At 42.8% G+C, this 15,093-nt stretch overlaps 1 protein-coding gene across 1 annotated transcript in view; it reads right to left on the bottom strand.

Annotated features, from left to right (window-relative positions):
* Positions 1-15,093, bottom strand: part of LOC126210629 (uncharacterized) — a 186,270-nt gene that overhangs the window by 157,384 nt on the left and 13,793 nt on the right. Inside the window, exon 2 of the mRNA XM_049939931.1 lies at positions 14,482-14,719. Within this exon, the coding sequence (XP_049795888.1) occupies positions 14,482-14,719 (238 nt within the window). The remainder of the gene's footprint in view (positions 1-14,481; positions 14,720-15,093) is intronic.

Raw genomic sequence — 15,093 nt, 5'->3', positions numbered from 1 at the left:
GTACAGGCTTTCATGTAAAAATAAAATTATTGAAATATCTTAGCACGTCTTTTTTTAAAATTTCAAAACGGTACTTACTTAAAAAACACGCCTCGTATATTCATCTGTTTCAAGAAGTTGAAGGACACTTTCGCGGACTTCACTTTCATGGTGATTAAGGCGCGACGGTAACACCAAACTGGTCTCTCTTGAGGAGAAATGTGGTCGTTCCCAAGGCGAGTACGTAGAGAAAGATGTATGCAGACATGAAGAATAAAGATGTAGAGTGTTACTAACATTTGTTTTATTTAAAAATCTATAAGAATTTTCACATAAATTCGGAGACAGTATTTTTCAGCACATCCCAGTATTTTGTGGAACAGAATTGTGAAAGCTAAACCCAACTTGCCCTTTCACCAGTATTAATGTTTTCCTTTGGTACAGGTGCCCAGGTCATAAGAGATGACTTAGAGTGAGCTCCTACAGCGTAACAGGCCGCAGTGGCCGAGCGGTTCTAGGCGCTACAGTCTGGAACCACGCGTCCGCACAGGTTCGAATCCTGCCTCGGGCATGGATGTGTGTGATGTCCTTAGGTTAGTTAGGTTTAAGTAGTCCTAAGTTCTAGGCGACTGATGACCAGAGTAGTTAAGTCGCATAGTGCTCAGAGCCATCTGAAGCATCATCCTCCAGCGTAAATTACGGGTGGTATGCGCGTCTGCTGACACATTTTCGAAAACTGACTGGTCTCTGTTGAAATACAGGGTGTCAGAAAAGTCTTTCCCTGATTACATAATTTGATAGGCTAGAAGTATGATAGAAATATGAAACTTGTGTCGAATTGTTTACAGCTATCAAAGGTTTTTTTTCTGTTTTAGGATCGCAGCATGTAGGTAGTGGATGAGGGAGTGTGCCCAAGAAGCCATGTTAACCAATCAGGAGAAGGCACAGTGTGTCCTGTCGTATCATGAGACACGATCACCAACCACAGTGCAGAGACACTTCCAGAAAACTTGTGGAAGGAATCCACCAGATGTCAAGAGCATTAAAGCCTGGTATGAGAAGTTCAAGAACACAGGATCGTTTGCTGACCTTCCGAGATCTGGTCAACCAAGAACCTCAGCAGACAGGGTGGAAGCTGTAAGGCAGTCTTTTCTGCCAAGTCCGAAGAAATCGATGCGCAGGGCCTCACGTGAATTACAGATGCCAAAAAGCTCTCTCCGTGACATTTTACACAAACGTTTATAGTTTCGTGCATACAAAGTGCAAATCGTTCAGGCCTTGTTGCCCAATGACAGTACACGTCGATATGACTTTGCGGTCGAAATGCTATCACGTATTGAGGACGATGATGGTTATCTCATACGAATTGCCTTTTCCGACGAAGCGACCTTTTTTGTCAGTGGAGTAGTGAATCGCCATAATGTGCGCATTTGGGGTTCACAACCCCCTGGCGAGGTCATGGAGTGCACCAGAGGCAGTCCAAAGGTGAATGTTTGGTGCGCGCTATTGCACGATCGAATTATCGGGCCATTCTTCTTCGCTGTGACTACCATCACATCTGCAGTGTATCTGGACTTGTTGCAACTGTATGCTGTTCCTCAGCTGCTTCAGTATCACCCCGATGTCTTGTTTCAGCAAGACGGTGTACTGCCTCACTGGGGTTTGGACTTCCGTGCCTATCTCGATATGACCTTTCCTGGGCGATGGATTGGTGGTGATGGGCCAACGGTTTGGCCTCCACGCTCTCCTAACATAACCCCATTAGACTTCATTTTATAGGGTTATGTCAAGGACGAGGTCCATCAAACACGTGTACCAGATCTTGAAACCCTGCGGCAATGCATAACTACAGTCTTTGAATCGATCCCTCCAGTGATGTTGGCTAATGTGTGGACGGAAATTGAATATCGCCTAGATGTGCTACGTGCTACCAAGGGTGCTCATGTGGAAGTTTACTGATGTGTGAAAAAAAACTTTGATAGTTTATTAACAATTAGACACCAGTTTCGTATTTGTATCTTACTTCTAGCCTGAGTTATCAATTTATGTAATCAGGGACAGACTTTTCGGACACCCTGTACGACAATGCCTGTACTCCAAAGAAAGGACAAGAACATGCCCTAGTACATGAGGATCATTATCGCCATATTGTGGATTTTGGAAAGCGCTGTTTAGAAATGACTTATTATGAGATTGTGTCTTCTCAGTAATTTGCTTGTTGGCAGCCGTGATTCAGGGGCTCCACATTCGTTTGCTGGATGTGGGTTGGCGATCCCGGGTTTTCTGAGCTGGGGACTGGTAAGCGCCGGCAGTCCCCTGTCACCGTAGGCTCCGGGGAATGCTTCAGCGACCACCACGGCAGTGGAGTGGTTGAACGTTGTGCGTCACAGGGAATGGGGATCTTGGTTTAATTTCCCCGTATCGCGAGGATGGTACAAGCCTCCATAAAAAAGCCTATATCTCGAGGTGTGCTGCATGCTGGTGAGATGCATGGCTGTTGAGGTGTAACAGTCTGTGGGGGCTTACAGGTCATCACCAGGGGGAGCTTTATTCGTCAGAATGGGGCTCTGCCCCTTGGACATCAAAATTAGAGAGCAGGCTGCGTGGTTCTGGGTTAAGAAAGGAAATGTTACGAAGATAGAGGAAATTTTAGGCACTGGGGCAAGGGACAAGGGTGAGATTCGGCAGAGGGGTGAACAACTGTGGCAAGAACTATGGGAGACGGACGAAACAGGACGTAGGACATATGAACTTATTTCGAACATTAGGGAACAATTAAAAATGAATTACTTTGAACCCACCAAAAGACTAATTTATTTTCTCACTGGACGTGGGCCTTACCCGACATACTTACGTCGGTTCGGGAAAAGGGCCACACCCGCGTGTGAATATGGTGAACCGGAGGGCACTCCCGATCATGGGATTTACGAGTGCCCTCTTTTGCTTCCACACTACGTGACCAACAACCTGACCATGATGCATACCACCTAATAAGACAACAAGACACTTTTCAAACTCTTGTTTGTCAAACGAGGTATCACGAAAAGTGTTAAAGGAATACCTGAGAGAAATAAATTAACATAAATTAAAGTAAAACTGGAGATATTAACACCAAACACGCGCCCTACTCCTATACCGCCTGCGCGTGGATAGGCCGACGTTAGTAGTCTGGAATCCGCCACGTGCGGGACTAGGGAAATGGGGAATAATATGACGGACTAGACGAAGCACTGGAATTGACTTCGGTTAGAACTAGTTAGTAGGAATTAGATTAGGAAATTAGTATTAGGAACCTGCAGCGAATAACATCTTGGCCTGCCCAGTGTCAGGGGCATGCCCATCGGGATTAGCTCAATGGGGCAGGCAGTAAAATAGGTTTATATATATATATATATATATATATATATATATATATACCTCGTTCAAACTCAGTGACGTGTTGATAACAGGCCTTAGTCACCCTAAAGGCAGGCTTCACTAACGTCAAGTCACCATGACGTGTCTCAGATGTAACTAACACTTCTAGCATCATAAAAGAAAAAAAATAAGTTAAATATATTTCAATTTTTTTCAATTTTAGTCTGATAATTAAGTATATATTATGTTTCATACTAGAATGTCGTGTTCCTAGTTTGGCACAGCTTTGCCACAGGAAACACGAAAGCTGTCGAAGACGTCCGTCATCTGGTCGGCTCCTGGTTCAAATGGTTCAGATGGCTCTGAGCACTATGGGACTTAACTTCTGAGGTCATCAGTCCCCTAGAACTACTTAAACCTAAGTAATCTAAGGACATGACAAACATCCATGCCCGAGGCAGGATTGGAACCTTCGACCGTAGCGGTCGCGCGACTCCGGACTGTAACGCCTAGAACCGCTCGGCCACTCCGGCCGGCCGGTCGGCTCCTGATCTTCGTCAGAAGGAGGCTAGTTTTTGATGACGCAAAGACTTCTATTATTCGGAAAAGAACAACCCGGATTTCTTTACGTAATCAGTATGAATTTTATAATTACTAAGGGACCTTTAACAATGAACAATACAAAAATTTGCATTTGCAAATGAAATCATTAATAAATCGGGCAGCTATGAGTTGTATAGGAGACAAGGAGCGGCGTTCTACGACCAGGACGCAGCAGTATTCTCTGCTGTAGTAAAGGCTGTCTGACATTTATAAAAATAACATGACGTGGAGGTAGAAAAAAAATAAAGGAAAAGAATAGAATAAGAAATCTGGTAAACACTAAATATATTCAAATAATCCTCACACGCAATTAGGGCTTATTTATAAATAGTATAACTTACATAAGTAATTTTCTAACTGTATGGTGCGATCAGATTTCAGCCTGTCCTGCGTTAGCTTCTTGGTTCACGTTTTTTGCCACAAATTACAGTCATTACTTTTCTCCTTCCTTCGAGACAATTCCTGGACCAATCAACACCTTCATAACAACAACTTGCCGGTTTACAGTACCGAACATAAATTACGTGAATTTTATTAATTAATAATGTTGTCTGCACGCTGGCAAGACCGCTCACTTTTATGGCTTAAAGACGACCTTCTTTACGCTTTCACATTACAAGCAGAAGTACGATAAAATCGGAAGCTCTACAAAGGTTTTTACTGTCATCTTTTATCTAGATCAACGCGGAACGTTCAGTTCAGCTTCTGTTACAATGTTTATTTGACTGCACAAACGATTTATTAGCGTCTGCGCTAGATGCGCATCTTTACAGTTACGTAAATCATATAAAACGTCTTTCAAAGAATAGGTATCGTCTCATAAGTTGATCATTTAATATACATATAGGTGAATGCCTTTCCAAGGGTACTCACAGCTTTCATACGACGGAAATCCCAATAATATTACTCGCTGACGACAGTGAGTATCTAAAGTAAACTGATGTGCATCCTCAAAAGGGCGCTAGTGGGACCACTCTTATGCGACTGGCGCGGAATTTGGATAGACGTGGTCTTTCAGGTGTACAAACACGTCTACCATCTTTCGTGTACAACGCACCGCTCTTCTGGCTTTTGCGTTTTTTCTGTCACTGTACTTGCATGACATCTACATAATACAGATGCATATAAAAATGTGGTATGACCATAGCACGAAAGTACATTCAGCAGGCTAGATTACACTATCCTGACACGCGGAGTACCCGCGTGGTTTGAGGCGCCATGTCACGGACTGCGCGACCGCTCCCGCCGGAGTTCCGAGTCCTCGCTCGGGCACGGATGTGTGTGTTGTTCTTAGCGTAAGTTAGTTTAAGTAGTGTGTAAGTCTAGTGACCGACGACCTCGGCAGTTTGGTCCCTTCGGAATTCACATACATTTGAACACTCTGCTGAATGTACAAGTTCTGTATTATGATTCTACGCCTTTTTTATATGCATCCGTATTGCGTTGATGTCAAGTAAGTATATTAGTGGAATTATGCTGTAAAGAACACCTTAAATGCCGGCAGTTGTTTGAGAATCAACGTTAAAGTTCGAAATTAGTCACTACCAAGAAATAGCACGCAACGGTAACAAACCCCTGAATAAATAATAATCTTTTGTATTTTCAAAGAAACTAATGTCCACTAAGGTACAAAAACTAATATTGAAAAATGCATAACGCCCTGCTGTCTGTAATAATGTTTTATTTTTCTACCGGTTTCGGTTTTGAGCCATCATCAAAGGCAAGGCAGCTGGACAGCATACAAAAGTGGACAATGTGAGAATGCCAAACGGAAGACGAAAAAAAGAAAAAAACCTAAAATCGATCAAAATACCCACGAAAATTGTCAGAAATGTATCAGATGTCATACATGGTTTAACAGAAGTTACCACAGAAACCATAATTGCCAAGATAATATAAAATCAAAAATTGTAACAAGATAAAAATATGATGGCACATTGACACAAATACAGCAATACAAATCAAAGAAATTCTAGGTCAAAGATGACAGTCTTGATGAAACCTAACAAGTTGCCATTAAATAATTATGTGACAATAGGATAATAAAACTTGATTGAGATTACATAAAAACGCCAATAAAATAAAATGTAAATTAACAGATGAATGTAAGATTATAAAATGTCTTACAGTTCATTCAGAAAAGGTAAACATGTAAAATGCACACTACAGATTCATATAAGAAGCAACATTAACAAAAACTAGCGACAAACAGGCAGGGTGTACGACACAACGCATCAGAATAACATGCAGTAAGAGAAGAAATATTATCAAATATTACAGTACGATTAAGAGACATTAGTAATAGGCTATAATAGAATTTAATTTAATACCATACGAAATATTATTAGAGAAATTTATACTATCAACTATGGGAGTAGGACATATAAATCTTAGAGCAAGATCAAAGCACGTTGGGATATAATGATGACAGGCTCTGGGAAGCTAGTAGTTCACTGATGTGGTACGATGAAGACGTTGTTAATATGTAAAAGCTTAAATAATAAACTACTGTACGTGGTAGATAAATTTAATCTCTTGCACAACGTCAACTATTCAGATTTCTCATAATACCAGGTGCGTCTGAAAAGTTCGGTGAGGGGTCTCAAAAGACAAACGAAACAAGAGTTTCAAATAAAATATGTTTACAGTCTTCATAGTAAGCAGCACTGGTTACATCACACTCCCGACAACGCCTGTAGAGCTGTTGAAAACTGTCAGCAAACAGTTCTTGTGGACTCGATCGAAGCACCGTGGTCACGTCTTGTTGGATATCCGCAGGCTCAACTTTCTCGCTCAACGCAACGTGACCGTTCTTCAATACCTACTTATTCTCCAGATTTGGCGCCATTTGACTTCTTCCTAGCAGTACTGGACACCGGAAGATCCTGAGAAAGATCCCAGCAGAAGGGTCGAAACATTGATCCTTTTAGAAGAAGTATGACGCGGCCTAATAACCCAGAACATTTTAACTTCAGTGACAACGTCCACGAAAGCCTGCAGACTTACATTAAGCCTGCTGACTTACATATAACTTCTTTTTGTTTCCTCGCTGTAACTTAATGCTGAATGGCTTACGCTTCACAGGCATTTCGGGTATACAACAAGGCGTGACCACGCTACTTCGGGAGATTCCATAAGAAGCGTTTACTGACAATTTTCAACAGCTTCACAAACGATGTCAGAGGTGTGTTGCACCTAATGATGACTACTCTGAAGCTATTCTGTTCGTAACTAACGTTTCCTTAATTTTCGGAGACCATGCACCGACCTTTCCAGACGCATCTTGTACTATTACTCGAAGGGAGTAACAGAACATAAAGATGATGGGTGCAAATACTAGAGAAACTGAAGTAATAATTTCGTTGCGCGAGAATAACGGTGCATATCTTTGAGGCCACTTATCAAACTTTTAATGACATATAAATCTACTTGTTCGTCCATACTCTGCAAACCACTTCTAAGTAAATGGCAGAGGGTACTTGTTCCACTACCACGTACTGGGCTGTTCTCATGTTTCATTCTCGTCTATGCGAGCTGTCACTAGTCTAACCTTGCCTCTGCTATTGTTACGAGAGCCTTATCTAGGGGTCCTATTATACTTCTAGCACCTTTATCGGCAATAGTTTAAGTTCAATGAGTGATACGATACTTTTCAGTAGTTATTCCCAGCTAAGCATAGTCCTCAAAATGTTCGAACCTCATATAGCGCACAAGCATTCTTTCACCAGTGACGCACCGATTGTCGTCCATTGTACACACGAGAATCTATCTTAGTTCTGTCACGCGTAAAATAGAACCGAGCAGTTCGTAGTTTATTCAGTATTAATCACAGCCTTTCTGCGGTTCACACGATACGAAGAACATAGTGACCGAACTGTTTTATTTGTTTTTTTACCCACAAAAACCAACACACCACCCACGCCATCACAACAATCAGCGATATTCTCTCTTCGTCACTCCCTACCACTCGACTGTTGAATGTGGTGTGGTCGAAACAGACTCTGTTAAGGTATAACAAATGTACGTACACTGAAACATTTTTGTTCTTGATGCTTATATAGAGTGGTCCGTTGATAGTGACCGGGCCAAATATCTCACGAAGTAAGCGTCAAACGAAAAAACTACAAAGAACGAAACTCGTCTAGCTTGAAGGGGGATACTGGATGGCGCTATGGCTGGCCCGATAGATGGCGCTGCCATAGGTCAAACGGATATCAAGTGTGTTTTTTTTAAAAAAATAGGACCCCCAGTTTTAATTACATATTTTTGTAGTACGTAAAGAAATATGAGTGTTTTAGTTGGAGCACTTTTTTCGCTTTGTGATAGATGGCGCTGTAATAGTCACAAACCCATAAGTATGTGGTATCACGTAACATTCCAACAGAGCGGACGGTATTTGCTTCGTGATACATTACCCGTGTTAAAATCGACCGTTTACCAATTGCGGAAAAGATCGATATCGTGTTGATGTATGGCTATTGTGATCAAATGCCCAACGGGCGTGTGCTATGTATGCTGCTCGGTATCCTGGGCGACATCATCCAAGTGTCCGGACCGTTCGCCGGATAGTTACGTTATTTAAGGAAACAGGAAGTGTTCAGCAACATGTGAAACGTCAGCCACGACCTGCTACAAATGATGCCCAAGCAGGTGTTTTAGCTGCTGTCGCGGCCAATCCACACATCAGTAGAAGAGAAATTGCGCGAAAATCGGGAATCTCAAAAACGTCGGTGTTGAGAATGCTACATCAACATCGATTGCACCCATACCATATTTCTATGCACCAAGAATTGCATGGCGACGACTTTTAACATCGTGTACAGTTCTGCCACTGGGCACAAGAAAAATTACAGGACGATGCCAGATTTTTTGCACGTGTTCTATTTAGCGACGAAGCGTCATTCAGCAACAGCGGTAACGTAAACCGGCATAATTTGCACTATTGGGCAACCGGAAAATTCACTATGGCTGCGATAAGTGGAATATCACCGACCTTGGCGGGTTAATGTATGGTGCGACATTATGGGAGGAAGGATAATTAACCCCATTTTATCGATGGCAGCCTAAATGGTGCAATGTATGCTTATTTCTACGTAATGTTCTAGCGATGTTACTACAAGATGTTTCACCGCATGACAGAATGGCGATGTACTTCCAACATGATGGATGTCCGGAACATAGTTCGCGTGCGGTTGAAGCGGTATTGAATAGCATATTTCATGACAGGTGGATTGGACGTTCAACGGATCTGACGTACCCGGATTTCTGTCCGTGGGAAAAGTTGAAGGATATTTGCTATCGTGATCCACCGACAACGCCTGACAACATGCGTCAGCGCATTGTCAATGCATGTCGTTACACGTATTGCCAAATGCATGGAGGTTGACGGACATCATTTTGAGCATTTATTGCATTAATGTGGTATTTACAGGTAATCACGCTGTAACAACATGCGTTCTCAGAAATGATAAGTTCACAAAGGCACATGTATCACATGGGAATAACCGAAATAAAATGTTCAAACGTGCCTACGTTCTGTATTTTACTTTAAAAACCTGCCTGTTAGCAACTGTTCTTCTAAAATTGTGAGCGATATATTTGTGTCCATTACAACGCCATCTATCACAATGCGAGAAAAGTGGTCCAACTAAAACATTCATATTTCTTTACGTAGTACACAAATATATAATAAAAAATAGGGATTCCGTTTGACCTATGGCAGCGCCATCTAGCGGGCCAACCATAACGCCATCTGGTTTCCTCCTTCCAGCTAGACGAGTTTCGTTCTTGTAGCTTTTTCGGTTGTCGCTTATTTCGTGAGATACTTGGCGCCGACATGATCAATGGACCACCCTGTATACTGATGCAGTCTGAAGCGACCAATGGAAACTTGTACTAAGTCAGGGATTCAAACCGGGGTCTCCTGCTGACTAGGCAGATGCGCTGGCCACTACGCCACCCTGGCATAAAGACTTTGGAAGACTGCTCAGACTACCTTAGTGCACCTCCCTCCTCAGCCCTAATTCCCATTCACGCCTCAGCCCACTTGGTATTCACTCTAAACTCAAACAGCATTGCAGAGGCTCTCGAACTCTATTAGAATAGCACCTCCACATCAAACGATTCGTGAATTCGGATTGAGGAGCAATGGATGTGAAAGCGTCCTGTGGTCCCATTTCATTATCATTTTATTTTCTTTCCAGTGATACAGAACTCTCTGGCATACGCGCGAGTGAATGGGTGTGTTTCATTTTGCTATCGGTAATTTAGTCTGCTGCAGAGAATCAAAGGTAGTCGTACAGAATGGTAACCCTTGTACACTACTGGCCATTAAAAATTGCTACACCACGAAGATGACGTGCTACAGACGCGAAATTTAGCCAACAGGATGAAGATGCTGTGCTATGCAAATGACTATCTGTTCAAAGCATTCACACAAAGTTGGCGCCGGTGGCGACACCTACATCGTGCTGACATGAGGATAGTTTACAACCGATTTCTCATACACAAACAGCAGTCGACCGGCGTTGCCTGGTGAAACGTTGTTGTGATGCCTCGTGTAAGGAGGAGAAATGCGTACCATCACGTTTCCGACTTTGATAAAGGTCGGATTGTAGCCTATCGCGATTGCGGTTTATCGTATCGCGACTTTGCTGCTCGCGCTGGTCGATATCCAATGACTCTTAGCGGAATATAGAATCGGTGGGTTCAGGAGGGTAATACGGAACGAAGTGCTGGATCCCAACGGCCTCGCATCACTAGCAGTCGAGATGACACGCATCTTATCGGCATGGCTGTAACGGATCGTGCAGCCACGTCTCGATCCCTGAGTCAACAGATGGGGACGTTTGCAAGACAACAACCATCTGCACGAACAGTTCGACGACGTTTGCAGCAGCATTGACTATCAGCTCGGAGACCGTGGCTGCGGTTACCCTTGACGCTGCATCACAGACAGGAGCCCCTGCGATGTACTCGACAACGAACCTGGGTGCACGAATGTCAAAACGTGATTTTTTCGAATGAATCCAGGTTCTGTTTACAGCATCGTGATGGTCGCATCCGTGTTTGGTGACATCGCGGTGAACGAACATTAGAAGCGTGTATTCGTCATCGCCATACTGGCGTATCACCCGGCGTGATGGTATGGGGTGCATTGGTTACACGTCTCGCTCACCTCTTGTTGGAATTGACGGAACTTTGAACAGTAGACGTTAGATTTCAGATGTGTTACGACCCGTGGCTCTACCCTTCATTCGATCCCTGCGAAACTCTACATTTCAGCAGGATAATGCACGACCGACTGTTGCAGGTCCTGCACCGGAGCTTTTGTGAGGTAAGTGATTCATGAGAGGTATAGGTTATTGTTAGTCAGGACAATTCTTTTGTAGGGATTATTGAAAGTCAGATTGCGTTGCGCTAAAAATATTGTGTGTCATTTTAGTGTTGATCAGAATAAGTAAAGAGTGAAATGTCTGAGTACGTTTACTTCTGCTCAGCTGTTTGAAAATCAAATAACGTAAGTGGTTTATCAGCACAATCATTCATAAATTTTTATAAGGGGAGGTTTCATGTGAAAGATGATTTGGGGCTTAGGAAACCTGGTGTGTACAAAATTCCGTGTCAATGTGGGAAGGCTTACATTGGCCGTTCGACTCACACAGTGCATGACAGGTGTGTGGAACATCGCCGTCATACGAGGCTACAACAGCCGGAAAAATCGGCAGTAGCAGAACACTACCTAAATGAAGGACACAGTATGAAATCTGATGAAACTGTCGTAGTTGCCAACATTTCCGGTTTTTGGAACAGTGTCTATAAAGAGGCGATTGAAATTAGGTTGGCGGATAATTTGAGGGGAGTACGACGTGAAACGGGCCGGCTTGGAGCAGGAGAGGCACCACAGGACATTTTAATATACACTGTCTATACTTTTACAAATAAATTCATAAAACTTCGTTAGCATGACCAGGAAGGATTCAGGTTTCACACTCACAGCAGAGGAAGTTCCAAAACATAACAAAACAAATTTTTTTTTACATGTGAAATTTCATCATTTTTTTCACTTGGTATTGGCTGCATTTGTTGCTGTAGGCACACGTCCCTTCGTAAGGAAGAGAGATTCTTCGATGAATTTTGTACATAATACAAACCATACTTACAGGTGTATGAAACTCTAGAATTTCCCAAATCTGTTAAAAACTGTGGTAAAAATTGAGATAATCAAGTATAAAATTCAAGTTTTCTCTAAACACAAAGTTTAAAATGTAACAGCCCATTCATTTTTCCATAAATTCAAGAGTTTCATACACCTGTCAGTACGGTTTGCAAGCTGTGCTAAATTCATCGAAGACTCTCCCTTACTTATGAAGAAAAGTGTACTTATAGCAACAAATGCAGCCAACAGTAAGTGAAAAAAAGTATGAAATTTCACATTTAAAAAACATTATTTTTTCGTGTTTTTGAACTTTCACTGCTATGAGTGTGAATTCTGAATCCTTCCTGGTCATTCTGACATAGTTTTATGACTTTATTTGTAAAAGTATAGACAGTGCAAATTAAAATGTCCTGTGTTGCCTCTCCTTCTCGAAGACGGTCCGTTTGACGTCCTCCCCCCTTAATCAAAAGAGACAATGGGTTCCCTCTTAGCAAGACGTGGAATCCTGTATAGTCTCGCATCGAAATTGAACCTTCTTCGGTGCAGCCCTGAGTGCGATATATCGCTGCCAGCAGTGTTCCACTAAGGGAGGCGCCGCCTCCCTGTATTGGAGGGTAACAACCGTGATGGGCGGCGCATGCGCCGTCTACTGAACGGTGCCCTATGTAGGACGTCGATTTGCAGCCTGGCGTCAGTTCTTAGCGGGACTCATCAGCAGAAGCAGCATTCTCCTGAAGATGGCGACCAGTTGAACCGCCGAAATATCAAGTCAAGTTGATTTTGGGATCCGGCAGCAAACACGAAGAGACTTTCTAGAAACAGTTCTACAAGATTTTGGCATGCTCTCGCCTAGGGTGTCTGTTTGATGTCAGATGTTAGTCTCGAGGTATGTTGTTGTTGTTGTTGTGGTCTTCAGTCCTGAGACTGGTTTGATGCAGCTCTCCATTCTACTCTATTCTGTACAAGCTTCTTCATCTCCCAGTACCTACTGCAACCTACATCCTTCTGAATCTGCTTAATGTATTCATCTCTTGGTCTCCCTATACGATTTTTACCCTCCACACTGCCCTCCAATGTTAAATTTGTGATCTCTTGATTCCTCAGAAGATGCCCTAACAACCGGTCCCTTCTTCTTGTCAAGTTGTGCCACAAACTCCTCTTCTCCACTATTATATTCAATACCTCCTCATTAGTAACGTGATCTACACATTTAATCTTCAGCATTCTTCTGTAGCACCACATTTCGAAAGCTTCTATTCTCTTCCTGTCCAAACTATTTATCGTCCATGTTTCACTTCCTGGCACTTAAATCTATACTCGATGTTAACAAATTTCTCTTCTTCAGAAACGCTTTCCTTGCCATTGCCAGTCTACGTTTTATATCCTCTCTACTTCGACCAGTGTCAGTTATTTTGCTCCCCAAATAGCAAAACTCCTTTACTACTTTAAGTGTCTCATTTCCTAATCTAATTCCCTCAGCATCACCCGACTTAATTCGACTACATTCCATTATCCTCGTTTTGCTTTTGTTGATATTCATCTTATATCCTCCTTTCAAGACACTGTCCATTCCGTTCAACTGCTCTTCCAAGTCCTTTGCTGTCTCTGATAGAATTACAATGTCATCGGCGAACCTCAAAGTTTTTATTTCTTCTCCGTGGATTTTAATGCCTACTCCGAACTTTTGTTTTGTTTCCTTTACTGCTTGCTCAATATACAGATTGAATAACATCGGGAAGAGGCTAAAACCCTGTCTCACTCCCTTTCGTGTTCCTCGACTCTTATAATTGCCATCTGGTTTCTGTACAAATTGTAAATAGCCTTTCGCGCCCTGTATTTTACCCCTGCCACCTTTAGAATTTGAATGAGAGTATTCCAGTCAACATTGTCAAAAGCTTTCTCTAAGTGTACAAATGCTAGAAACGTAGGTTTGCCTTTCCTTAATCTTTCTTCTAAGATAAGTCGTGAGGTCAGTATTGCCTCACGTGTTCCAACATTTCTCCGGAATCCAAACTGATCTTCCCCGAGGTCGACTTCTACCAGTTTTTCCATTCGTCTATAAAGAATTCGCGTTAGCATTTTGCAGTTGTGACTTATTAAACTGATAGTTCGGTAATTTTCACATCTGTCAACACCTGATTTCTTTGGGATTGATATTATTATATTCTTCTGGATGTCTGAGGGTACTTCGCCTGTCTCATACATCTTGCTCACCAGATGGTAGAGTTTTGTCATGACTGGCTCTCCCAAGGTCGTCAGTAGTTCTAATGGAATGTTGTCTCGAGGTACAGGAAAAGTGAATGGCAGTGTAAGAACAAATGAAAGAAGAGTACAAGAGTTGTAGATGTAAGATTGGTGGTTGGGGCTCTCAGTGGCGTACGTACCCCGACGCAGAGCAGGAGTCGATGCAGTCGGCAGCGACGAAGCACGCGAGGTCCATAGCGAGCTGGTAGCTGGCCGTGGCGTCAGTGACGCCGGCGAGAGCAGCCAGGCCGTCGTCGCAACCCTCGTACCCGACTCTCCAGGGTGGCAGCGTCCAGCTTGTTATAAGGCGAAGCATGGCACGCTCCGCGATGGACCGATACTCGAGGGTCTTGCAGGCTATCAACACGTCAGTGCGTCCTGTAAAACGTTGTAACATATTACTATCTTTAGGACGTTTCTCGTCGAGCCATATGCGTTACTTGCATTTCTAGCTGCTTTTCTCACACAAATAATGATTAAAAATCAGAAATTCAGGGTCGCCACCAGCCCAAGCCCTTCCTAACCATTTACAAAATAAAACGGATCTGGAAAATATTAGTTTAATTACTTTAATAATTTAATTACAAGTACGCAAATTTTTTCAAGCAGCCACATAAATAGCACTCCGTGTCGTGCATGAAGCAACTTCCAGAATGAGATTTTCACTCTGCAGCGGAGTGTGCGCTGATACGAAACTTCCTGGCAGCTTAAAACTGTGTGCCCGACCGAGACTCGAACTCACAGTTTTAACC

Source organism: Schistocerca nitens, chromosome 10 (assembly GCF_023898315.1).
Source record: "Schistocerca nitens isolate TAMUIC-IGC-003100 chromosome 10, iqSchNite1.1, whole genome shotgun sequence".
NCBI classification, from domain to species: domain Eukaryota; kingdom Metazoa; phylum Arthropoda; class Insecta; order Orthoptera; family Acrididae; genus Schistocerca; species Schistocerca nitens.
The sequence above is the reverse complement of the archived record's forward strand: the minus strand, read 5'-3'. Positions and strand labels throughout refer to the sequence as shown.